The sequence below is a fragment of the Meles meles genome, chromosome 8, assembly GCF_922984935.1.
Source record: "Meles meles chromosome 8, mMelMel3.1 paternal haplotype, whole genome shotgun sequence".
Taxonomy (NCBI): Eukaryota; Metazoa; Chordata; class Mammalia; order Carnivora; family Mustelidae; genus Meles; species Meles meles.
Window position 1 is genome coordinate 64,190,025 of NC_060073.1, and position 25,847 is coordinate 64,215,871.

Genomic DNA, 25,847 nt, shown 5'->3' on the forward strand with positions numbered 1-25,847 from the left:
AGGGATACAGGTCTGTGAATCACCAGGTTTACACACTTCACAGCACTCATGATAGCACATCCGCTCCCCAATGTCCATAACCCCATCCCCCTCTCCCAACCCCACCTCCCCCCAGCAACCCCCAGTTTGTTTTGTGAGATTAAGAGTCATTTGTGGTTTGTCTCCCTCCCAATCCCATCTTGTTTCATTTATTCTTCTCCTATCCCCTTAACCCCCTATGCTGCATCTCCATGTCCTCATATCAGGGAGATCATATGATAGTTGTCTTTCTCCGATTATTTCACTAAGCATGATAACCTCTAGTTCCATCCACGTCATTGCAATGAGATAACACCTCACACCAGTCAGAACGGCTGGCAAGGATGCGGAGAAAGGGGAACCCTCCTACACTGTTGGTGGGAATGAAAGCTGGTGCAACCACTCTGGAAAACAGCATGGAGGTTCCTCAAAATGTTGAAAATAGAACTATCCTATGACCCAGCAATTGCACTACTGGGTATCTACCCTAAAGATACAAACATAGTGATCCGAAGGGGCACGTGTACCCGAATGTTTATAGCAGCAATGTCTACAATAGCCAAACTATGGAAAGAACCTAGATGTCCATCAACAGATGAATGGATAAAGAAGAGGTGGTATATATACACAATGGAATACTATGCAGCCATCAAAAGAAATGAAATCTTGCCATTTGCGACAACGCAAATGATTTTTTTTTTTACAAAGGTGAAGAAGAAGGAATTCAATGGAATAAAGACAGTTTCTCCAACAAATGGTAGCAGAGAAATTGGACAGGTATAGGCAACCCCCCCCAAAAACAGGCTCGAGATATACCATATACTTTATATAAAAATTAATTCAAGATAGATTACAAGCTTAAATATATAAAACTATATAAACTATATAAAACTCACTTTCAAGGAAAAAAACTATAAAAGAAAATCTTTGAGCTCTGAGGGTTAGACAAAGAGCTCTTAGACTTGAATTAAAACATGACCCATAAAAGGGAAAACTGGTATGCTAGGCCTCATCAAAATTAAAAAACTTTTGCTCTCTGGAAGACCCTGTTAAGAGGATTCTACAGACCCTACACATTAGCCATAGACTGGGACAAAATATTTGCAAACCACAGTTCCAATGAAGGACTAGTTTTTATAATATTTAAAGAACTCCAAGTAAGACAAACTCAAAGAGACTTACATTTCAAAAGACACTCACCAAACTTTCAAAAGACAAAGACAAAGAAAGAATCTTGAAAGCACCAAGGAAAAAGCACCTTGTCACAGACAAGGAATCCTCAATGAAGTTATCCCCAGATTTCTCATCAGAAACTTTGGAGGCCAGAAAGCAACAGGGTTGCATATTCCAAGTGTTAAAAGAAAACAAACAAACTATAAACCAGACTCTCATTGCAAAAATCAAAACAAAACAAAAAAAAACTGTCCTTGAAAAGTGAGGGGGTAAATTAAGGCATTCCCAGATAATCTGAGGGAGTTTGTGGCCACAATATCTACCCTGCAAGAAAAGCTCAAAGGAGTCCTGCAACGTGAAAGGATGCGGTACTAGACAGTAATTCAAAGTTGTACGGAGAAAGATTTCAATAAAAGTAAATATATGGGCAAATATAAAACCTAGTATTATTATAACAATGCATCTAAAGATGAAACAATTAGTCTAAAAGATAGTATCCCTGCCATTTTAGTTTGTAACTCTACACATAGTTTCCTATGTAATTTAAGAGATTAATGCATTTAAAAGAATTACTAACTTATGTTCTGGAGAACACCATATATAAAGATGTAATTTTCTGCTATCAACAACCCGAAGAGGTAAGAATGAAGCTGTAGGAGCAGAGTTTTGGTATGTTATTGAAATTGAGTTGGTATAAATTCAGAGTGTTATAACTTTAGGATGTTAAATGTAATTCCCATGGTAACCACAAAGAAAAGAGGTATAGAATACATACAAAAAGAAATAAGAAAAAGATTTAAACATTTCACTACCAAAAAAATCAACTAAACACGCATACATAAAATAGTATTACAGGAAATAAGGGACACAAAAGTTAAAAAGGCACATAGAAATAACAGTAAGAGATGACAGGAACAAAATAATAAATATTTACAGAAATGACAAAAGTAACAAAATGATGTAAGTTCCTCCTTCTCAGTAGTTATTTTAAATGTAAATGGATTAATCTCTACAACAAACACTGGCAGAATAAATAAACACATATGACCCAACTATATGCTTTCTTCAAGAAACTCATTTTAGTTCCAAAGACATAGACAGATTACAAACAAAGAAAGAAAAAAGATATTCTGTGCAAATAGTAACCCAAAGCAGCAGAGAGGGCTATACTGATATCAGACAAAATAGTCTTTGTATCAAAAAAGGTAACAAGAGGCAAAGAAAGACACTATATATTATTAAAAGGTTTAATATGGCAAGAAAATATAACAATTATAAACATTTATGCACCTAATGATAGACCAGGAAAATGTGTACAGCAAAACCTGATGGAATTGAAGGGAGAAACAGACAGATGTATAATAATAGTTAGACACTGCCCACTATCAATAATGGATAGAACAACCAGATTAAAGGAAAATAAGGAAACAGGTGAATTAACAGAAGGAACTAACTATATCTAACAGACATATACAGAATACTTAACAATAACAGCATACACATTATTCTCAAGTGAATTTTATATTTTACAGGATAGACCATATGTTAGGTCACAGATTTAAGTCTCAATACACTTTAAAAACTTTAAAAGACAGCTATCATGGTGCCTGGGTGGCTCAGCTGCTTAAGCATCTGCTTTCCACTCAGGCCATGATTCCAGGGTCCTGCGATCAAGCCCCACGTAGGGGCTCCCTGCTCAGCAAGGAATCTGCTTCTCCCTCTCCTCCTCACCTGTGCTCTCTCTCTCTCCTTCCTCTCTCAAATAAATAAATAAATAAAATCTTTAAAAAGAAAGTCAGTTCTCATACAAAGTATCTTCCCATCACATGAGCACGAAGCTAGAAGTCAATAACATAAATCTGGAAAATCCACATATTTGTGAAAAATAAAACCACACACTTTTAAACAATCAATGGATAAAAAAAAAACACAAGGGAAATTAGAAAATACTTAGAGATTAATGGACATGAAAATACAAAATACCAAAACTCAGGGATGCGGCAAAAGTGGTGCTGAGGGGGAAATTTATACCTATAAATGCTTATATTTAAAAAACAAGAAAAATCTCAGCGTGCTTAGATAGTTCAGTTGGTTAATCATCTGCCTTCAGCTCAGTTCATGTTCTCACGGTCCTGGGCTTGAGCCCAGCATTGGGCTCTCTGCTCAGTGGGGAGTCTGCTTCTCCTTCTCCTGCCTTTCCCCCCACTCATGCTCTCTCTCTTTCTGTCAAATAAATAAAATCTTAAAAAAAATAAGAAAAATCTCAAATCAACAACCTATCTTTATATCTCAAGAATCTAGAAAAAGAACAAATTGACCCAACACAGCAAAAGGAAGAAAATAAAAAAAGATTATAGCATTAATTAGAGAAAAGAAAACCTATAGGGAAAGACAATGAAACCGAAAGTTAGTTCCTTGAATAAAATCAACAAAATTAATAAACCTTTAGCTAAATGGACCAATAAGGAAAAAAACAGACTCAATTACTGAAATAAAAAATGAAAGGACAATGTCCATAACCCCCTCGCTATCGTGAGTGCTGTGAAGTGTGTAAACCTGGCGATTCACAGACCTCTACCCCTGGGGATCAAAATACATTATATGTTTATAAAAAAAAAAATATTGGAAGGGGAGGCGAACCATAAGAGACTATGGACTCTGAAAAACAACCTGAGGGTTTTGAAGGGGCAGGGGTGGGAGGTTGGGGGAAGAGGTGGTGGGTAATGGGGAGGGCACGTATTCCATGGAGCACTGGGTGTTGTGCAGAAACAATGAATACTGTTACGCTGAAAAAAATAAATTTAAATAAAAAAAAATGAAAGGACATTACTACAAATTTTACAGAAATAAAAACAATCATAAAAGAATATTATGAACAGCTGTATCCTGACAAATTTGATAACCTAGATGAAATGGACAAATCCCTAAAAACACAGAAACTACCAAAACTGAATCATCAAGAATTTGAAGACATGAATAGATTTATAATGAGTAAGGAGACTGAATCCTTAACCAAAATATCCCAACAAAGAAAGCCCGAGACCCAGTGATTTCACTGGTGAATTCCACCAAACATTTAAAGAACTAGTACCAACCCATTAGCATGGCTACATCAAAAAACCAGAAAACAATGACATGGAGGATATGGAAAAATTGAACCTCTGTGTCATGCTGGTATAGCTGCTATGGAAAACAGTATACCAATTCTTCCAAAAAATGAAAAATTACTACTTGTTTTAGAAAGATGGCGGAGTAGGAAGATCTCGAACTCACATTGTCCCAGGGACACACAGAGATAATAGCAACATCTATGTAACTAACTTTTTGAAAACTACCTGAAGACTGGAAGAATAGATCCTCCATAGGTAATCACAGAGAGAAGGCCACACTGAAAATGGTAGTGGGTCAGGGACTTTGCTCAGAACAAATTCTCAGTGGGACTAACCACAGACAGGAGGACATCGCGTCACAGAGAGGCAAGAGGATCAGACCTCAAACCAGGTACCTCTGGCAGCACCTACACTGCAAAGGGCCCGCTTTGAAAATGGGCCGAGCTTAACTCTAAGAACCTTAATTATTAGCAGGGCTTAACTCTATGAGCTTTAAAAATTCAGGAAACTTAATTCTGGGAGAGCTGCAGCTGAGAGGAAACTGAGTCTCTGAACATAAAGAACCAGCGTACTAAATAACTAGGCTGAGAAATGGAACAAAAGCAGCAGTTTGAAAAGTGCCTAAGGTAGAAGTAAAGAAGATTTATTGACCAATCTCAGAACGTGTATGAGGGGGAGGGCAAGAAACTACAGGAAATTTCTCAGAGAACAAAAGTGCTAGCAGGCAGCATTTGTCTTCCACTCTCCCAAACCAAATAGCCAGATGCTTGCAGAAGCTAGTGCTAACACTCTCCATCTACCTTGCTAGCACCACATGTCTTGTCCTGGTGTTCCCCTGCAGACTCACCCCATCCAACCCAGAGAAAGGGTCCCTCCAAAGTGGCTCCTGCCCCATCACACCCTGAAGTCTGCCTCAGCTGGACCAGTGCCACTCCAAAGTGACTCCTGCCCTGGGGAAGTGGAAAAATAAACCCACACACCAGTGTGCCCACAGTTCTTGCAGCCTAGCCTCTTAGCTGGCTGCACAGAGAGCAAGCACTGCCCTTTGGTGTATCTACAGCTTTGGCAGGAGAGGCTAACTGCAGACAGCTAGGCTGACAGCTGGGCCCATCCACCAATAAGCCAGTGGTTGCTGCGGGCAGGCCTTTCAGCAACATGGGGGCCAAACCCTGCCCAGCTCATCCACAGCAGGCAAAGGAGGTCACTGCAGTCAGCTGGGCTAAAGGCAATCACAGCTCAATTACAACAGAGGGTGCAGGCAGCCCACAGAGGGGACACTCCTAGAGGACCTGGTTCTAGTAACCTGAGGGGATTGTGCCATAAGACGGCACAGGACCTCTACTACACTACCACTACTTTCAAAACCAGTAGAAATAACTGCTCAAGCTAATACACAGAAACAAACACAGAGAGTTAGACAAAATGAAAAGACAGAGGAAGGAGTCCCATATAAAATAACAGGTCAAAATCACAGTAAAAGAACTAAATGAAATGGAGATAAGCAATGTACATAATAAGGAAGTCCAAATAATAAACTTGAGAGAAGAGTAGAGGAACTCAGTGAGCACTTCAACAAAAAGACAGAAAATATAGAAAATAACCAGTCAGAGGTGAAGAATCCAATAACCAAAATAAAAAATATACTAGAGGAACTCAACAGCAGATTAAAGGAAGCCAAAGAATGGATCAGCAATCTGGAAGACAAGGTAATGGAAAGCAACCAAGCTGAACAGCAAAAAGAAAAAAGAACAAAATAAGTAAGTAAGTAAAAGGAACTCAGTGACATCAAGCGTAATAACATTCACGTTACAGGGATCCCAGAAGGAAAAGAAAAAGAGAAAGGAGCAGAAAAATTCTTTAAAGAAAGGACAACTGAAGACTTTCCTAATCTGGGGAAGGAAACAGACATCCAGGTCCAGAAGTACAGAGAGCCTTAAAAAGATAAACCCAAGGAGGTCCCCACCAAAACATATAAAGTAAAATGGTAGGGTGCCTGGTGGCTCATTCAGTAGAACTTGTGACTCTGAATCTCAGGGTCATTAGTTCAGGCCCCACACTGGGCATGAAACCTAGTTTTGTTTTTTTTGTTTTTTTTTTTTGTTTGTTTGTTTGTTTTGTTTTGTTTAAAGCAAAATGGCAAAAAATAATGACAGAGAAGGAGATATACAAAAGTTGAAGGAGTTCATCATCACTAAACCAGATTTATAAGAAAGGTTAAGAAGAATTCTTTAAGTGAAAAGAAAAGGCTATAATTAGAAGAAAATTATGAAAGGGAAAAAATTCACAGGTAAAAGCAACCACAAATTAAAGGTTATAAAGCCAGTATAAAGGTTAAAGTACAAGAGTAGTAAAACTACTATGTAAAAAACTAAATATGTAAATAATCATATTTAGGGGTACCTGCATGGCTCAGTTGGTTAAGCATCTGCCTTTGGCTCAGGTCATGATCCTTTGGTCCTGGGATCTACTGTGTCTGGCTCTCTGCTCAGCAGGAAGTCTGCTTCTTCCTATTCCCCTCACTCCCACTCGTACTGGCTCTCTCTCTCTCTCATACCTATAAAAAAATCTATAAAAAATTTTGTAAATCAAAGAATACACAAAATGAACAGATGTAAAATATGACATCATATGCATAAAATGGAGAAGGGAAACAAAAATTAGTGCTTTTTGAATGTGTTCAAACTTGGGGCATCTGGGTGGCTCAGTGGGTTAAGCCTCTGCCTTCGGCTCGGGTCATGATCTCAGGGTCCTGGGATTGAGCCCCACATGGGGCTCTCTGCTTGGTGGGGAGCCTGCTTCCCCCTGTCTCTCCGCCTGCCTCTCTGCCTACTTGTGATCTCTCTCCTTCTGTCAAACAAATACAATTAAAAAAAAAAGAAAGGTGTTCAAACTTAAGTGACCATAAATTTAACGTAGACTGCTACACACTTAAGATGCTATGTATAAACTCAACAGTAACCACAAATCAAAAACCTATAATAGATACACAAAAATTAGAGAAAAGAATCAAAGCATACCACAAAAGAAAGCCATCAAAAAGCACACAAAACAGATAATCATATCAAAAAATGGGCAGAAGATATGAACAGACACTTCTCCAATGAAGACATACAAATGGCTATCAGACACATGAAAAAATGCTCATCATCACTAGCCATCAGGGAGATTCAAATTAAAACCACATTGAGATACCACCTGACACCAGTTAGAATGGCCAAAATTAGCAAGACAGGAAACAACATGTGTTGGAGAGGATGTGGAGAAAGGGGAACTCTTTTACACTGCTGGTGAGAATGCAACTTGGTGCAGCCACTTTGGAGAACAGTGTGGAGATTCCTCAAGAAATTAAAAATAGAGCTTCCCTATGACCCTGCAATTGCACTGCCGGGTATTTACCCCAAAGATACAGATGTAGTGAAAAGAAGGGCCATCTGTACCCCAATGTTTATTGCAGCAATGGCCACGGTCGCCAAACTGTGGAAAGAACCAAGATGCCCTCCAATGGATGAATGGATAAGGAAGATGTGGTCCATATCCACGATGGAGCATTATGCCTCCATCAGAAAGGCTGAATACCCAACTTTTGTAGCAACATGGACGGGACTGGAAGAGATTATGCTGAGTGAAATAAGTCGAGCAGAGAGAGTCAAGTATCATATGGTCTCACTTAGTTGTGGAGCATAACAAATAACATGGAGGACATGGGGAGATGGAGAGGAGAAGGGAGTTGAAGGAAACTGGAAGGGGAGATGAACCATGAGAGACTATGGACTCTGAAAAACAACCAGAGGGTTTTGAAGGGGCGGGGGGGGTGGGAGGTTGAGGAACCAGGTGGTGGGTAATAGGGAGGGCACATACTGCATGGAGCACTGGGTGTGGTGCAAAAACAATGAATACTGTTATGCTGAAAATAAATTTAAAAAAAAAAGAGGAGCATAGGGGAAGGGAGGGAAAAATAAAACAAGACAAAATCAGACAGGGAGACAAACCATAAGAGACTCTTAATCATAGGAAACAAACTGAGGGTTGCTGGAGGGGAGGGGGTGAGAAGATGTGATAATTGGGTGATGGGCAGTAAGGAGGGCAAGTGATGTAATGAGCACTGGATATTATGTAAGAGTGATGTGCCACTGAACTCTACCTCTAAACTAATAAAACACTATATGTTTAAAAAAAAAAAGCAAAGGGAAGAGAGCAAGGAAAGAAAAGGGGAACAGAGAATAACTACAAAATAACCATAAAACAAATAATAAGATGGCAATTACTCCATATACATTAGTAATTAATTTAAATGTTAATGGACTAAATACTCCAATCAAAATACATAAATTGACAGAATGGCTAAAAAAACAAAACAAAAAACAAAAAATCCAAGACCAATGTTATTCTGCCTATAAGAGAATCACTTTAGGCCTGAAAACAAATACAGACTGAAAGTGAATGGATGGAAAAACTTATTTTATGCAGAAGGAAGCAAAAAAAATTTAAAGGCCAGGGTAGCAATACTTCTATCAGACAAAATGGACTTTAAAACAAAGACTGTAACAAAATACAAAGAACTGCATTACATGATAAAGAAATTAATCCAACAAGAGGATATAACAAATATAAATATCTACACACCCAACAGTAGAGCATAGGTATATATAAGCAAATATTAACAGTTATAAAGGGAGAAACTGACAGTAATACAATTACAGTAGGGGACTTTAATACTCTTTAAATCAATGGATGGATCACCCAGACAGAAAATTAGCAAAGGAACACTGGCTTTGAGTGATACACTAGACCTAACAGATATACACAGAACATTTCATCCACGAGCAGCAGAATACATATTCTTTTCAACTGCACAAGGAACCTTCTCCAGGACAGATCACATGTTAGGCTACAAAATAAGTATCAATAAATTTAGGAAGACTGAAATTATACCAAGTATCTTTTCCAACCACAACAGCATGAAACTAGAAATCAATTACAAGAAAAAAAAATTGGAAAAACCACAAACACATGGAGGCTAAACAACAAATCCTAAACAACCAATGGATCAATGAAGAAATCAAAGAGGAAATAAAATTTACATAAACACGAAAATGAAAGCACAATGATCCAAAATCTTTAGGACAAAGCAAAAACAGTTCAAAAAAGGAAGTTTGTAGAAATAAAGGCCTATCTCAAGAAACCAGAAAAACTTCTGATCAGAAAAACAACCTAATCTTACACCTAAAAGAGCTGGAAAAAGAACAAACAATACAAGTAGAAGGAAGGAAATAATAAAGATTAGAGTGGAAATAAACAGACCAAAAAAGAAAGAACAAAAAAACCTCAGTGAAACCAAAAGTTGCTTCTTTGAAAAATTAAACAAAATTAATAAATCTTTAGCCAGACTCATCAAAAAAATGACAGATGACTCAAATAAATTCAGAAATCCAAGAAGAGAAGTAACAATGAACACCACAGAAATACGAAGAATTACAAAAGAATATAAATAATGATATGTCAACAAATTAGACAACCTTAAAGAAATGGATAAATTTCAAGAAACATACAATTTTCCAAACTGAGTCAGGAAGAAATAGAAAATCTGAACACATCAATCACTAGTAATGATATTTAATCAGTAATCAGAAAACTTCCAAATAAAAGTATAGAACCAGATGGCTCCATGGGTGAAGTATACCAAATATTTAAATAAGTGTTAATACCTATTCTTCCCCAATTTTCCAAAAAAAACACGAGGAAGGAAAACTTCCAAATTCATTCTATGAGGCTAGGATTATCCTGATACCAAAACCTGAAAAGGACACAATAAAAAAGAACTACAGGCCAATATCTTCAGCGAACATAGATGCAAAAATCCTCAACAAAATATTAGCAAACTGAACTCAACAATACAACGAAAAAATTGTTCAGCACAAGTGGGATTTATTATAAGGACACAAGTATGGTTTAATATTAGCAAATCAACCCATGATATATATTTCATTAACAAGAAGAAAGATAAAAACCATATGATCATCTCAAAAGGTGCAGAAAAAGCATTTGAAAAATGCATCTGTTCATGATAAAAACTTTCAACGAAGTGGGGCTAGAGGGAACATGCTGCAATATTATAAAGGCCATATATGAAAAACCCAGAGCTAACATCATACTCAATGGGGAAAAACTGAGAGCTTTTCCTTTAAGATCAGGAACAAGACAAGATGTCTACTCTCACCACTTCTATTCAGCATAGTACTGGACATCTTCGCTGCAGTAATCAGATAAGAAAAAGAAATAAAAGGCATTAAAATTCATAAGGAAGAAGTAAAACTGTCAAAATTTGTGATGACATGATACTATATAGAGAAAACCCTTAAGAAGTCCACCAAAAGCTATTAGAACTGATAAATTAATTCAGTCAAGTTGCAGGATACAAAATTAATACACAGAAATCTGTTGTGTTTCTATACACTAAAAATGAAGCAACATAGAGAGAAATTAAGAAAATAATCCCATTTACAATTACACCAAAAATAATAAAATACCTAGGAACAAATTTAACCAAGGAGGTGAAAAACCTGCCCTCTGAAAACTACAAACAATTAATGAAAGAAACTGAAGATGACACAAAGAAATAGAAAGAATTCCACACTCATGGATTGAAAGAACTAATAATGTCAGAATGTCCATACTACTCAAAGTAATATACAGATTCAAACTATCCCTATCAAAATACCAAGAACATTTTTCACAGGACTAGAACAAGTATTCCTAAAATTTGTATGAGACCACAAATAGCCAAAGCAATCTTAAGTAAAAACAACAAAGCTGGAGGTATCACAATCCCAGATTTCAAAATATACTACAAAGCTGTAATAATCAAAACAGTATGGTACAAGCAAAACACAGACACACAGATCAAAAGAACAAGGAGCTTGGAAATAAACTCACGCATACCCAGTCAATTAATCTAGGACAAAGGAGGCAAGAATATATGATTGGGAAAAGACAATCACTTCAATAAATGGTGCTAGGAGAAAATGTGGGGCTCAGCCCTGGGACCCTGGGATTATGACCTGAGTCCAAGGCAGACACTTGACTGAGCCACCCAGGTGCCACTAAAATTAAGTTTTTAAAACACTATAAAAACTCCCACATCAGAAATAAAGCAGAGGGCATCTCTATATTCATATAATTTTGATTAAAATAATGTATTAAGGCTAAAATTAACAAGTCAGGAAATGACAGACGCTGGCGAGGATGCGGAGAAAGGGGAACCCTCCTACACTGTTGGTGGAAATGAAAGCTGGTGCAACCACTCTGGAAAACAGCATGGAGGTTCCTCAAAATGTTGAAAATAGAACTACCCTATGACCCAGCAACTGCACTACTGGGTATTTACCCTAAAGATACAAACGTAGTGATCCGAAGGGGCACGTGCTCCCGAATGTTTATAGCAGCAATGTCTACAATAGCCAAACTATGGAAAGAACCTAGATGTCCATCAACAGATGAATGGATAAAGAAGAGGTGGTATATATACACAATGGAATACTATGCAGCCATCAAAAGAAATGAAATCTTGCCATTTGCGACGACATGGATGGAACTAGAGGGTATCATGCTTAGTGAAGTAAGTCAATCAGAGAAAGACAACTATCATATGATCTCCCTGATATGAGGTCGTGGAGATGCAACATGGGGGGTTAGGGGATAGAAGAAGAATAAATGAAACGAGATGGGATTGGGAGGGAGACAAACCATGAGTGACTCTAAATCTCACAAAACAAACTGAGGGTTGCTGGGGGGAGGGGGGGGGGTTGGGAGAGGAGGAGTGGGGTTATGGACATTGGGAAGGGTATGTGCTATGGTGAGTGTTGTGAAGTGTGTAAACCTGGCGATTCACAGACCTGTACCCCTGGGGATAAAAATACATTATATGTTTATAAAAAAATAAGAAATAAATAAAAAATTTAAGAAAAATCTAAAAAAAAAAAATAATGTATTAAAGCATTCTCAGTCAAAATGGCAAGGTCACAATGTCATGTAACTGTGGCCACACGATGAAGTGAGCATAACACAGAAGATGTATTGATCATAATTACAAATATTCTGGTCATAAACATTATACAAATAATTTAAGGTACAACAAATTAATTTCTTAAAATGTAATGGTCCTTGAGGAGAAGGACTTGGAAGAAGGTATAACACATGAATTTGTCACAGTCAGCCTTGCAGTATAGCTATATGGAAAAACCCTTATTGTCCTTATTAGATACATGTCCTTATTGGAATACAATCAAGGAAAAGGATTGCACCTTGCTTCCGACCTTTCACATAAAACTAGCATGGTGCACTTGTACATATTACCACACAGTAAATATTTGCTGAGCTAAATTAAGCTGCTTGACTTCATAACAGGACTCAGGATATGATCCCTCTCAAATTTGATGTCAGTTGAAACTATGCCCATATAACTATAGCCAAGAAATAATTTCAAAGACCAAGGGTAAAAGAGTTTGGACTCTGGACTCTGTCAGACCTATGTTTAAATCTCAGTTTGGGGGCACATGAGTGGCTCAGTTGGTTAAGCAGCTGCCTTAAGCTCAGGTCATGATCCCAGGGTCATGAGAAGCAGGAGAACCTGCTTCTCCCTCTGCCTCTCCCCGTTTGTGTATTGTCTTTCTCTCTCAAATAAATAAATAAAATATTTAAAAAAATAAATCTAAGTTTGGTCCCCACTGACCAAGTGTATTAATTCTGGTGGATTACCTAGCCTGTTCGACTTTCCCTCTTTAGAGTTTCCTCATTTGCAAAAGGGATGGTGATAATTTCCAGGGAATAGCATATAAGGCTGGTGATGATAAAAGCAGCAGCTAACACTTAATTGTGTACTTACACTTGCCCAGCATTTTGCATGTGCATAATACGAAGAATATTCTCATCTAATCCTTTAACCAGTCCATCATGTTACTGCTATTCTTTTTTTTTTTCCTTAGGATATTGCTACTCTTACTTTACAAATGAGAAAATGGACGATTAGAAATTTGTCCAAGGGGCGCCTGGGTGGCTCAGTGGGTTAAAGCCTCTGCCTTCAGCTCAGGTCATGATCCCAGAGTCCTGGGATCGAGCCCCACATCAGGCTCTCTGCTCTGCAGGGAGCCTGCTTCCTCCTCTCTCTCTGCCTGGTTGTGATTTCTCTCTGTCAAATAAATAAAAAATATAAAAAAAAAAAAAAAAAAGAAATTTGTCCAAGATCATGTGTAACTGATGAGTAGGCCACGATGAGAAAAAGAGCCTGTGGTCTAATAACCATAGAACCTGATACATAATAAGGGCTCAATAAATGGAAGCTATTATAATTATTTTTCAACTACTATATTGATCTAAATTATGAGTAGGAGAGAAGGACATCATCATAGAACTATTTTCTATTTGAAAAGAAGTAAAAGGAAAGAGAAATAAACTCAAAATAGAAGTAGTCGTTGAGCAAAGAAAAATGTTCTGATTGGGAAATAGCAAAAGGAAAAAGGCAAGATTTCATGATCAACCACATGGTCAGAGAGGCAGGAAAACTGAGAACAGGAGCAGAGGTAAATCCAACAGCTTAGTTCATGGCTTGAGATGCAGAAAGGTATTTAGTGGCAATCTCTATTAAGCCCAAAGAGATGTTGGATATACATTTCTCCAAGGAAAACTTTGTCTTTGAAGCATTTAAAATCATCTGAAAAAATTTACTTTTAAATCTAAGAGAAAGGAAATATGGATTAAATTAAGCTATGATTAATAATAGTTAAGTTTGGAAAAGTCGCCATTTTATTTCCTGGTGCTTTTAATTCAAAAAGTCTGCCACTAATTACATATTTATAAATGTAGCTAATAATTTTAGTTTCTTCTCGTGCTTGGCTGTTTTAAGTTGTTTTTTTTTTTTAATGATTTATTTATGTTCTTAATTATCCCTACAAGAATTGTGGCTATCTGGACCACAAAACTATTGATGAAGTATTGCCATCCGTCTGGTAATGGCGGGAGGAAATAAACAACTTCCTGATTTCTGACTGTTCAACAATCACCTTATATAGGAACAAAACCACCAAGCATACAAAAAAGCTTGTTGAAGGATAACAGATTGGAGATAAAGGAGAAGAGGCTGAAGATTATGTTCAAGGGATATAGTCTACACTTGATAAATGTTTTCTGGCAGAGGGAGGGAGGGAGGAAGATAGGGTGGGAAGGGGAAGAGGGGAAAACAGGGGATTCCAAAAAGAGCCATACAAAGAAATCCTGAGATGAGAAAGAGAAGCTAAGGAGCTTGGTGGGAGAGCAGATTTTATGCAAGTAAGGCAATATCTGCCAAGAGAAGTGTGGTCAAACTCTTACCTCAACCCACTGTAGAACAACCTCTTGTAGTCAACATTTATTCTACTGATATTTTCTTCTGTAAGACGTTCAATGGAATATAACCTGCCCACTTGCTGAAAACCAGGAGCTGCTTGTTTGACATATTCCCTGTCAAAAGCTGGCAACCAAAAAATCTGTAAGGAAAAAAAGGAAGTCATTCAGTGGATAATTAGCTCTCCAGGGATAGAGAGCGCCATGTAGAATAAATGGAGCCTCATTCCAGCACTGGTTAACAGTCTACAGGGAGTGGAGAGAGATTCTAGTTCTTGATGAGATGCAACTTGGCCACATACTGTCTAATGAACTCTTATAATGGGGCTTTCACCAGGATTGTTCTGAAGCTGAGATTTCTCAGAGTTTACATCCTGAGTCAAAGGCCTATTGTGTTTAGATAGCCTCACAGGAGCCAAAGTAGATGAGGGGTTAGTAGGTGTGGATGAAAGGTGGGAATCATATTTCCTCTGGTTGACACTAAAAATCACCTTTGAAAGGGGTCATTTCCTGTCGTTGGGGAATACTATAAGGATTCATCTGTTGAAATAGTTCTGTTCATAGGGAAACATATTTGTTTCACTCAGCACTCTACCACATTCTGAGAACTTAAGAGATTTGGAATGATTGCCCAAGTGCAGAGAATTGCTTCTGAAAAACATGATGAACAAATCTCTGCTCAAATCTCTGAACAAATAAGAGCCAGCTGTTTCTCCTATATCATTAAAGCCAAATCCTCAAAGCCTCAGTGTTGCCCAAGCCCCTTCTAATAGTTCTATGCCAGTGACGATGCAGGTCACATCACATAGTCATTACACACATACTTTTTTTTTTTTTTAACAGAATGCTGTTATTTCATTTGGTTTGGAGTAGGAAACAGCTTCCATGTTTTTCCCTACTGGGGAAAATTCAACTGGGTCATTCTTAGATTGCGACATGCAGCTACATCCGTAAAAACCTCCATTTTTACAGATAGCAAAATTATTTGGGCATCCCAGGGAAGATCTACAGGATAGGTCAAGCTCAACTGCTATTCTCCTGGGACATGTTACCCACCTCCCAAACTCTACCATGAATAATGAGGTAGACATACCAGATGTTGCTCAATTTTAGAGTCAAGGATCAAGCTTACTACACGGCGAATATATGTGCCTCTGAGAGGATGTTTTCGTGGAGGGGCATTAAGATCAAACATCACAAATTTTTTTTCCTTCTGTGCAAGTTCCAGTAAATCGATTAGTTTTGGAATCGTCTGATTTTCTGCTCTTTCACGATCAGCCTTTGATAGGGCTTTCATTCTGTAAAATGGTTTCGACTAAAAACAAATACATCAAAGAATACATTGGCTCCTGTCAAAAGCAGTTTCCAGTTTTCCTGCTCTATAGCCCCACACCCAGACCTACCTCCATTTTGCTCCATTATCATTCCACCCAGCAGACCCTCTGAAATACTGGTCTTGAGATAAGAGTTGCCAAGGAGAGAAATTAAATGTAATCTTCATAGCTAATCATGGTATTTGGAATGATTTCTTCTACACTGTACAACATGCGTTTGCACTAAAGGTCCTTCATATTTTTGTCTTGACCTTCCTTTTCAGCTTTTTTTTCTATAACTTGAGATAATAAAATCTCTTTTTATAAAAGTCACACTGGCTTCCCACATTCGCTTTCGCTGTTCTAGTTTTATGTAATGGAAAGAAAATAGGCTCTCACTTCAGATTAAATTGGATTCAATCCCAACTCTATTACTCATTGACTTTCTTTGACAAATCTACCTTCAAAATCTTTTTAAAAATATATTTATTTATTTATTTATTTGAGAGAGAGAAAGCACATGCAGAGGGAAGGAGAGGGAGAGAGAGAAGCAGACTCCCTGCTGAGCAGGGAGTCAGACACAGCACTCAATCCCAGGGTACTGGGATCATGACCCAAACCACAGGCAGACGCTTAACTGACTGAGCCACCCAGGCACCCACCTCTACTAGCTTCCTAAACCTACAAAGCCCAGCTTAAGTGTTACCTCCTTCATGAAGCCTTCCTTAAATATTCCTGAACTAAAAACACTTTGATGGTATTAAACTCCAAAGGCTCATTTTTATGCCTCAGTTGCATGTTTCATTCTGCCTTCTACTTGTTTATGTCTTAGACCAGGTTCACATCCTGGTTTCATATGTCTCTTATTGTGTAACCTTGGTAAAACCTTCAAATTCTCAGAGTCTTTATTGCCCAAACTATAAAATGGGGGAGGGGAGACGTAATCTATGTATTTCTCAGGATTATTTTGATTTTTTTTTTTAAAGATTTTATTCATTTGAGACAGGGAAATACAGAAAGATACACAGAGAGAGAGGATGAGCAGGAGGAGAGGCAGGGGGAGAGGGAGCAGCAGACACCACGTTGAGCTGGAAGCCCTACACAGGACTCGATCCTAGGACATGGAGATGGTGACCTGAACCAAAGGCAGATGCTTAACCAACAGGGCCACCCAGGAGACCCTCCCAGGATTACTTTGAATATTAAATATTAAATATTCAAATAATTAAATATTATTCAAAAATAAAATACTTACAGCATCTACAAGCATGTCCAGTATATAGAAAAGTACACAATTCACATAGTTCCTTCACTCCCTACTGTCTCTACTGGACTGTACCTCCCTTATAGCAGGAAATGTCATATTTTCTTTGCAATACACCGCATTTCATTTTACACCTCAGTCCATATGTATATTAGCTATATTAAATTTAATAGATGACTACTTTTATAGTCATTTGCCCATTTAAGATCATTTGTAGCTGAAGTCAGTGATAAAAGGCTACTTCTAAGAAGGAAAGAGGACATGGGTTCTTTTCTCAAGAGGCAAGTAATCTCTTTTTCCTACACAACTTTATCTTTGTTCTCCTTCTTACCCTATTTCTCCCCCTTCCCCTGACCTCCTTATTCTCAGCAAAGAAATTATCAGATTGTACAGTAATCTCATGCTAGAACAGAAGTCAGGCCTTAGAAGTTAAGTTAAACCATGGTCTAGATCTGAGCTGAGGTTTATTATTAAAGGTTTTCTTAATCCTCAGGAAAAGAGAAAATTTGCTTCAAAATATAATATACTGTTAGATTCTACCAGATCTAGACCAACTGATTCACTTAATTATTAGATCTTCACGTGGGGAAAATTTTTTAAAAGAACAGAATGAGAAAGACCAAGACAGAACTTAAATAACTCAGCTGTGCATACATTGAAAAATGTCCCTGAACAGGCAAAAAGAATAGGAGGTGCACTGTACAAAGACATTTATAAAAGCCTTTCCTTTAAGGATAAACCGAACAAAAAAATTTAAAAAAATAAAGATTAAACAAGAGGAGAGTTTAAAACTAGATTTCAGTAAGCTTTCAATAGTCTTATGGGGGTAGCTCTAATGGCAAAAGTAAATTGAGCCTTTTTTTGTATATAATATAGGGGACTTAGTGAGAAAAATAAACTGGAATGGAACATAGCCAGTTTAGCCTCTCTCCAACATATGACCGAACATTTTCAAAAATGCCCGAGGAAGTAACGAGGTAGAAATGAAAAAAATTTCTGGTTCTCCATATAAAACACTTTGGTTTGAGAACCAAAAAGTTCTCAGTTCTCTATGGTTATACTTAGAGAAATTACAAGTAGGACAATCCAATGTCCTATGTCATATTGGTCCAATGTCAAATTGGTAAGAAATAAAACAATTTTCCATAATCTGCCCAATAATGCCACTTAAAGGGAAACATTATCACTCAACATACAGTTCTGAACCCAAAAGACTCCACCCCCAAACTACTAGAACTCATACAGCAATTCAGCAATGTGGCAGGATACAAAGTCAATGTACAGAAATCAGTGGCTTTCTTAAACAGTAACAATGAAAATACATAAAGGGAAATTAGGGAATTGATTCCATTTGCTATAGCACCAAGAACCATAAGATACCTGGGAATAAACTTAACCAAAGAGGAAAAGGATCTATACTCGAGGAACTACAGAACACTCATGAAAGAAATTGAAGAAGACACAAAAGGATGGAAGACCATTCCATCCTCTTGGATCGGAAGAATAAACATTGCTAAAATGTCTATACTGCCTGGAGAAATCTATACTTTTTTTTTTTTGTAATTTATTTTATTTAACAATCTAGGAAATTCGCAGCCATCAGCAGTTCCAGTGCAATTTCAGGTGCAATTGGGAATTCAGGAATCTCTGTGGAGCTGTTAGTGTAGCGAACCTTGTAGGTAAAATACATGCATACTTTTGATAGCACATGTGAAGGGATCTCTCTAAAATTGACTTCATTAGTTTCGTTCTCAGCAAACTGACCTGGGCCACTCAACATGGCTTTTATTGTTCCGGATGTTAGTGCATGTTCTCTTTTTACAATAAATTCATGACCATCCGAAGATATCAATTTGACATACATGGCATCAGGGCCTTCACACCCACCATAGGTTTTCTCTTCTCCATCCATTATGTTCTTATGAAATTCTACTTTACTTCCACAGGAACTTTGGTAGTTTCTCGTCAGTCCTGCAGCCACCACAGCCACCGCACCGGGTCCCCGCGCACCGCCACAGCCCCTACTCCAGGGCCACCCCCGAGAAATCTATACTTTTAATGCCATTCCAATTCCATCAGTATTTTTAAAAGAGCTGGAGCAAATAATCCTAAAATTTGTATGGAATCAGAAAAGACCCCGAATTGCTAAGGAAATGTTGAAAAACAAAAACAAAACTGGCAGCATCACGTTACCTGATTTCAAGCTTTACTACAAAGCTGTGATCACCAAGACAACATGGTACTGGCATAAAAACAGACACATAGACCAGTGGAACAGAGTAGAGAGCCCAGATATGGACCCTCAACTTTATGGTCAAATAATCTTCGACAAAACAGGAAAAAATATTCAATGGAAAAAAGACAGTCTCTTCAATAAATGGTGCTGGGAAAATTGGACGGCTATATGTAGAAGAATGAAACTTGACCATTCTCTTACACCATACACAAAGATAAACTTGAAATGGATAAAAGACCTCAACATGAGGCAGGAATCCATCAGAATCCTTGAGGAGAACATAGGCAGTAACCTCTTCGATATCAATCACAACAATTTCTTTCAAGATATGTCTCCAAAGGCAAAGGAAACAAAAGCGAAAATGAACTTTTGGGACTTCATCAAGATCAAAAGCTTCTGCACAGCAAAGGAAACAGTCAACAAAACAAAGAGGCAACCCACGGAATGGGAGAAGATATTTGCAAATGACAGTCCAGACAAAAGGCTGATATCCAGGATCTATAAAGAACTCCTCAAACTCAACACACACAAAACAGATAATCATATCAAAAAATGGGCAGAAGATATGAATAGACACTTCTCCAATGAAGACATACAAATGGCTATCAGACACATGAAAAAATGTTCATCATCACTAGCCATCAGGGAGATTCAAATTAAAACCACATTGAGATACCACCTTACACCAGTTAAAATGGCCAAAATTAGCAAGACAGGAAACAATGCATCTTGGAGAGGTTGTGGAGAAAGGGGAACCCTCTTACACTGTTGGTGGGAATGCAACTTGGTGCAGCCTTGCATCGGGCTCTCTGTTCAGCAGGGAGACTGCTTCCCTTCCTCTCTCTGCCTGCCTCTCTGCCTACTTGTGATCTCTCTCTGTCAAATAAATAAATAAAATCTTTAAAAAAAAAATAGCCAGTGGCTGGATTTGGACAGCAAGCCACCACTGGCCAACACTTGATCTATGCCATGATGTGTTGTCTGAGGAAGGACATAATCTAATGAGAGATTATGGATTATCCAAAATTATCCAAGGCCAAACACTAAGGACAATGAAATAATTTCTGGAATTAATTGGATGTTGTAGAGTACAGCAAGCTCTTCTGAAATAGGCTTCTGTATGATTTAACTTAAACATCTTGGGAACCATTCTCACAAAACACAGAAATGAAAAACACCTTCATTAGTAATCTCAAAATATTTCGACAATCATCTTTGCTGATCTTCCAAATCATAATAAACCTTTCTTTGATTGAAAGTACATGAAACAGGAGGCCATGGTCTAAAAGGACTAACTCACATCGAAGACTCATTGCCTGTTAATGCCTATTCCTTGATCCAGCAGACAGGCTCTTTACCTTTGCCTCAGAAGCAAATGGACTTCAAGCTCTATTACAAAGCTGTCATCAAGACAGCATGGTACTGGCACAAAAACAGACACATAGATCAATGGAACAGAATAGAGAGCCCAGAAATCGACCCTCAACTCTATGGTCAACTAATCTTCGACAAAGCAGGAAAGAATGTCCAATGGAAAAAAGACAGCCTCTTCAATAAATGGTGCTGGGAAAATTGGACAGCCACATGCAGAAAAATGAAATTGGACCACTTCCTTACACCACACACGAAAATAGACTCCAAATGGATGAAGGACCTCAATGTGAGAAAGGAATCCATCAAAATCCTTGAGGAGAATGCAGGCAGCAACCTCTTCGACCTCAGCCGTAGCAACATCTTCCTAGGAACAATGGCAAAGGCAAGGGAAGCAAGGGCAAAAATGAACTATTGGGATTTCATCAAGATCAAAAGCTTTTGCACAGCAAAGGAAACAGTTAACAAAACCAAAAGACAACTGACAGAATGGGAGAAGATATTTGCAAACGACATATCAGATAAAGGGCTAGTATCCAAAATCTATAAGGAACTTAGCAAACTCAACACCCAAAGAACAAACAATCCAATCAAGAAATGGGCAGAGGACATGAACAGACATTTCTGCAAAGAAGACATCCAGATGGCCAACAGACACATGAAAAAGTGCTCCACGTCACTCAGCATCAGGGAAATACAAATCAAAACCACAATGAGATATCACCTCACACCAGTCAGAATGGCTAAAATTAACAAGTCAGGACATGACAGATGCTGGCGAGGATGCGGAGAAAGGGGAACCCTCCTCCACTGTTGGTGGGAATGCAAGCTGGTGCAACCACTCTGGAAAACAGCATGGAGGTTCCTCAAAATGTTGAAAATAGAACTACCCTATGACCCAGCAATTGCACTACTGGGTATTTACCCTAAAGATACACACGTAGCAAATGGAAATTGAAGCAGCCATTCTACAGAACAGTTTGGAGATTCCTCAAAAAGTTAAAAATAGAATCTACCCTACAATCCAGCAATTACACTACTAGGTATTTACTCAAAGGATATAAAAATACAAATTCAGGGGTGCCTGGGTGGTTCAGTGGGTTAAAGCCTCTGCCTTTGGCTCAGGTCATGATCCCAGGGTCCTGGGATCGAGCCCCACATCAGGCTCTCTGCTCAGCAGGGAGCCTGCTTCCCCCCTCTCTTTCTGCCTGCCTCTCTGCCTACTTGTGATCTCTGTCTGTCAAATAAATAAATAAAATCTTTTAAAAAAATACAAATTCAAAGGGGCACATGCACCCTGATGTTTAAAGCAGCATTATCAACAATAGCCAAACTATGGAGAGAGTCCAAATATCCACCGACTGATGAATGGATAAAGAAGAGGACACAAACACACACACAGGAATATTATTCAGCCATCAAAAGAATGAAATCTGGGGTGCCCGGGTGGCTCAGTGGGTTAAAGCCTCTGCCTTTGGCTCGGGTCATGATCTCAGGGTCCTGGGATCGAGCCCCATGTGGGGCTCTCTGCTCAACAGGGAGCTTGCTTCCCTTCCTCTCTCTCTGCCTGCCTCTCTGCCTACTTGTGATCTCTGTCAAATAAATAAATAAAATCTTAAAAAAAAAAATGAAATCTTGCCACTGCAATGATATGGATGGAGCTAGAGTATATTATGCTAAGCAAAGTCAGTCAGTCAGATAAAGACAAGTACCATATGATCTCACTAAGTGAAATTTAAGAAAGAAAAGAGATGAACATATGGGAAGGGGAGAAAAGTGAATAAGGAGAGAGGGAAATAGCCATAAGTGAGTTTCCACTACAGAGAACAAACTGAGGGTTGATGGAGGGATGTGAGTGGAGGATGGGCTAGATGGATGATGGGTATTAAGGAGGGCACTGGTTGCGAAGAGCACTGCTGTTGTATGTAAGTAATGAATTACTGAATTCTAACCCAGAAACCAATATTATGCTGTATGTTAACTAACAATTTTTTTTTTAAAGAGGTAAAATGGGGGCGCCTGGGTGGCTCAGTCGGTTAAGCAGCTGCCTTCAGCTTGGGTCATGATCCCAGGGTCCTGGGATCAAGCCCCAAATCAGGCTCCCGGATCAGCGGAGAGCCTGCTTCTCCCTCTCCCTCTCCCTCTGCCTGCTGCTCTACTTGTACTGTCTCTGTATCTGTCAAACAAATAAATAAAAATTTTTTTAAAAGGTGAAACATAGCTAACCATAATTTTAAAAATCACCAATGTTAAAAGGTAGACAGAAACACAAGGAAAAAAAATAACAGAGATACAAAATAACCAGAAAACAAAAGATAAAATGGTAGTGGTAAGTCCTTACATATTAGTAATCACCCTAAATGTAAATGGATTGAACTCACCAATCAACAGAGAGAGACAGAGTCCAGACCCAACTGTATGACGCCTTTAAGAGACTCATTTCAGTGATAAAGACACAAGCAGGCTCAAAGTGATGGGGGTAGAAGATGATACTCCAAGCAAATAACCAAAAGCAAGCATGTGTAACGATTTTTGGATCAGACAAAATAGACTTCAAGACAAAAATGTTAACAAGAGACAGGGAATGTCATTATATAATGATAAAGGGGTCAACACATCAAGAACACAAAACATGGGTGACTGGGTGGCTCAGTTAGTTAAACATCTGCCTTTGGCTCAGGTCATGATCCCAGGGTCCTGGGATCAAGGCTGCATGAGGCTCCAATCTCTTATGTGCATGCTCACTCTGTATCAAATGAATGAATGAATGAATGAATGAATGAATGAATCTTTTAAAAAACCATACAATCATAAATATGTTTGCTCCCAACACTTGAGCACTATTTAATTCTAGTATGGTTAGCATACAGTGTTGTATTAGTTTAGTTCTACAATATAGTAATTCAACAATCCTATATATTACTCAGCACTCATCATAAGTATGCTCTTAATCCTCATCACCTATTTAACCCATTCTCCCAACCAATCTCCCCTCTGGTAATCATCTGTTTGATCTCTATAGTTAAAAGAGTCTCTTTGTTTGGTCTCTTTTTCTCTTTGTTTCTTAAGTTCCGTATATGAGTGAAATCATATGGTATTTGTCTTTCTCTGATTAGTTGATTTCACTTAGAATTATACCCTCTAGATCCATCATTGGCAAGATTTCATTCTTTTTTATGGCTGAGTAACATTCCATTCTGTGTGTGCATGTACACATGCACCATATCTTCTTTGCCCAATTATCTATCAATAGACTTAGGTTACTTCCATAATTTGGCCATTGTAAATAATGTTGCAATAAATATAGGGGTGCATATATCTTTTCACATTACTGTTTCTGTATTCTTTGGGTAAATGCCCACTAGTGGAATTACTGAATCATGTAGTAATTCTATTGTTAAGTTTTTAAGGAACTTCCATGCTGTTTTCTACAATGGCTATTCTAGTTTGCATTCCCACCCAAGGTGCATGGGGGTTCCTTTTTCTCTACATCCTCACCAACACTTGTATCTTGTGTTTTTGATTTAAGACATTCTGAAAGGTGTAAGGTGATATCTCATGTGGTTTTGATTTACATTTTCCTGATGATTAGTGACGTTGAGCATTTTTTCATGTGTCTCTTGGCCATCCAGATGTCTTCTTTGGAGAAATGTCTGTTCATGTCTTCTGCCCATTTTTTAATTGGATTATTTGTGAGGTTTTTTGGTGTTGAATTGTGCAAGTCTTTATATATTTTGCATAGTAACCCTTTATCAGACATGTCACTTGTAAATAACTTCTCCCATTCAGTAGGCTGCCTTTTAGTTTTGTTGACTGTCTCCTTTGCTGTGCCAGAAGCTTTTTATTTCGATGTAGCCCCAATAGTTTATTTTTGCTTCTTTCCTTGCCTCAGGAGACATATCTAGAAAGATGTTGCTATGACCAATGTCTCTCTCCTAGAATTTTTATGTTTCAGGTCTCACATTTAGGTCCTTAATCTATTCTCAGTTCATTTTTATGTATGATGTATCATTTTTTGCATGTAACTGTCCAGTCCAACAGTTTTTTTTTTAAACTTTTTTCCCATTGTATATTTTTGCTCCCTTTCTCAAAGATTAATTGACCATATAATTGGGAGTTTACTTCTGGGCTTACTATTCTATTCCATTGAATATTCCAATGTGTCTATTTCTGTCCCAGTACCATTCTGTTTTGATTACTATAGCTTTGTAATGTATCTTAAAATCTTTGATTCTGATACATTCAGTTTTATTTTTCTTTTTCAAGATTGCTTTGCTTATTGGGGGTCTTTTGTGGTTGCATGTAAGTTTTAGGACTGTTTGTTCTAGTTCTGTGAAAAATGATTCTGGTATTTTGATAGGGACTGCATTAAATGTGTAAATTGCATTGGGTAGGATAGACATTTTAACAATATTTGTTCTTCCAATCAATGAGCATGGAATTCCTTCCATTTCTGTCATCCTCCATTTCTTTCATCAAAGTTTTATAGTTTTCAGAGTATGAGTCTTTTACCGCCTTGGTTAAGTTAATTCCTAGATATTTAATTCTTTTTGGTATAATTATAAATGGGACTGTTTTCTTAATTTCTCTTACTGCTACTTCATTATTAGTGTATAGAGATACAATGGATTTCTCTACATTGATTTTGTATCCTGCAACCTTCCTGAATTCATTCAGTAGTTCTGGTAGCTTTTTGGGGTCTTTATGGTTTTCTATATACAGTATCATGTCATGTGCAAATTCTGACAGTTAAAAAAAATTTCTACTTCTTCCTTACCAATTCAGATATCTTTCTTTCAGATGTCTGTCTGCCTTCCTTCTTTCCTCCCTTCCTCCTTTTCTTTTCTCTTTGCCCGTCCACCTGCCTGCCTGCCTGTCTTCCTTTCTTCCTTCCTATCACTGAGACTAGGACTTCCAGTATTATGTTTAATATAAGTGATGAGAATGTACATTCTTGTTTTGTTTCTGATCTTAGAGGAAAAAACTCA

The 25,847-nt window shown here is 37.9% G+C and overlaps 2 protein-coding genes across 2 annotated transcripts in view; both read right to left on the reverse strand.

Annotated features, from left to right (window-relative positions):
• The window catches only part of GDPD4 (glycerophosphodiester phosphodiesterase domain containing 4), a 100,616-nt gene that overhangs the window by 7,946 nt on the left and 66,823 nt on the right, over positions 1 to 25,847 (reverse strand). Inside the window, exons 10-11 of the mRNA XM_046015936.1 lie at positions 15,769 to 15,990; positions 14,664 to 14,818 (exon numbers count right to left, since the gene is read on the reverse strand). Of these exons, the coding sequence (XP_045871892.1) occupies positions 14,664 to 14,818; positions 15,769 to 15,990 (377 nt within the window). The remainder of the gene's footprint in view (positions 1 to 14,663; positions 14,819 to 15,768; positions 15,991 to 25,847) is intronic.
• LOC123949217 (elongin-C) lies at positions 18,826 to 19,263 on the reverse strand. The gene has a single exon (XM_046016574.1). The coding sequence runs from the start codon at positions 19,162 to 19,164 to the stop codon at positions 18,826 to 18,828; it is 339 nt and encodes a 112-aa protein (XP_045872530.1). The 5' UTR covers positions 19,165 to 19,263.

Excerpts from the sequence above, each read along its gene's own strand:
- LOC123949217 (XM_046016574.1), bottom strand. The coding sequence starts at position 19,164 with ATGGATGGAGAAGAGAAAACCTATGGTGGGTGTGAAGGCCCTGATGCC.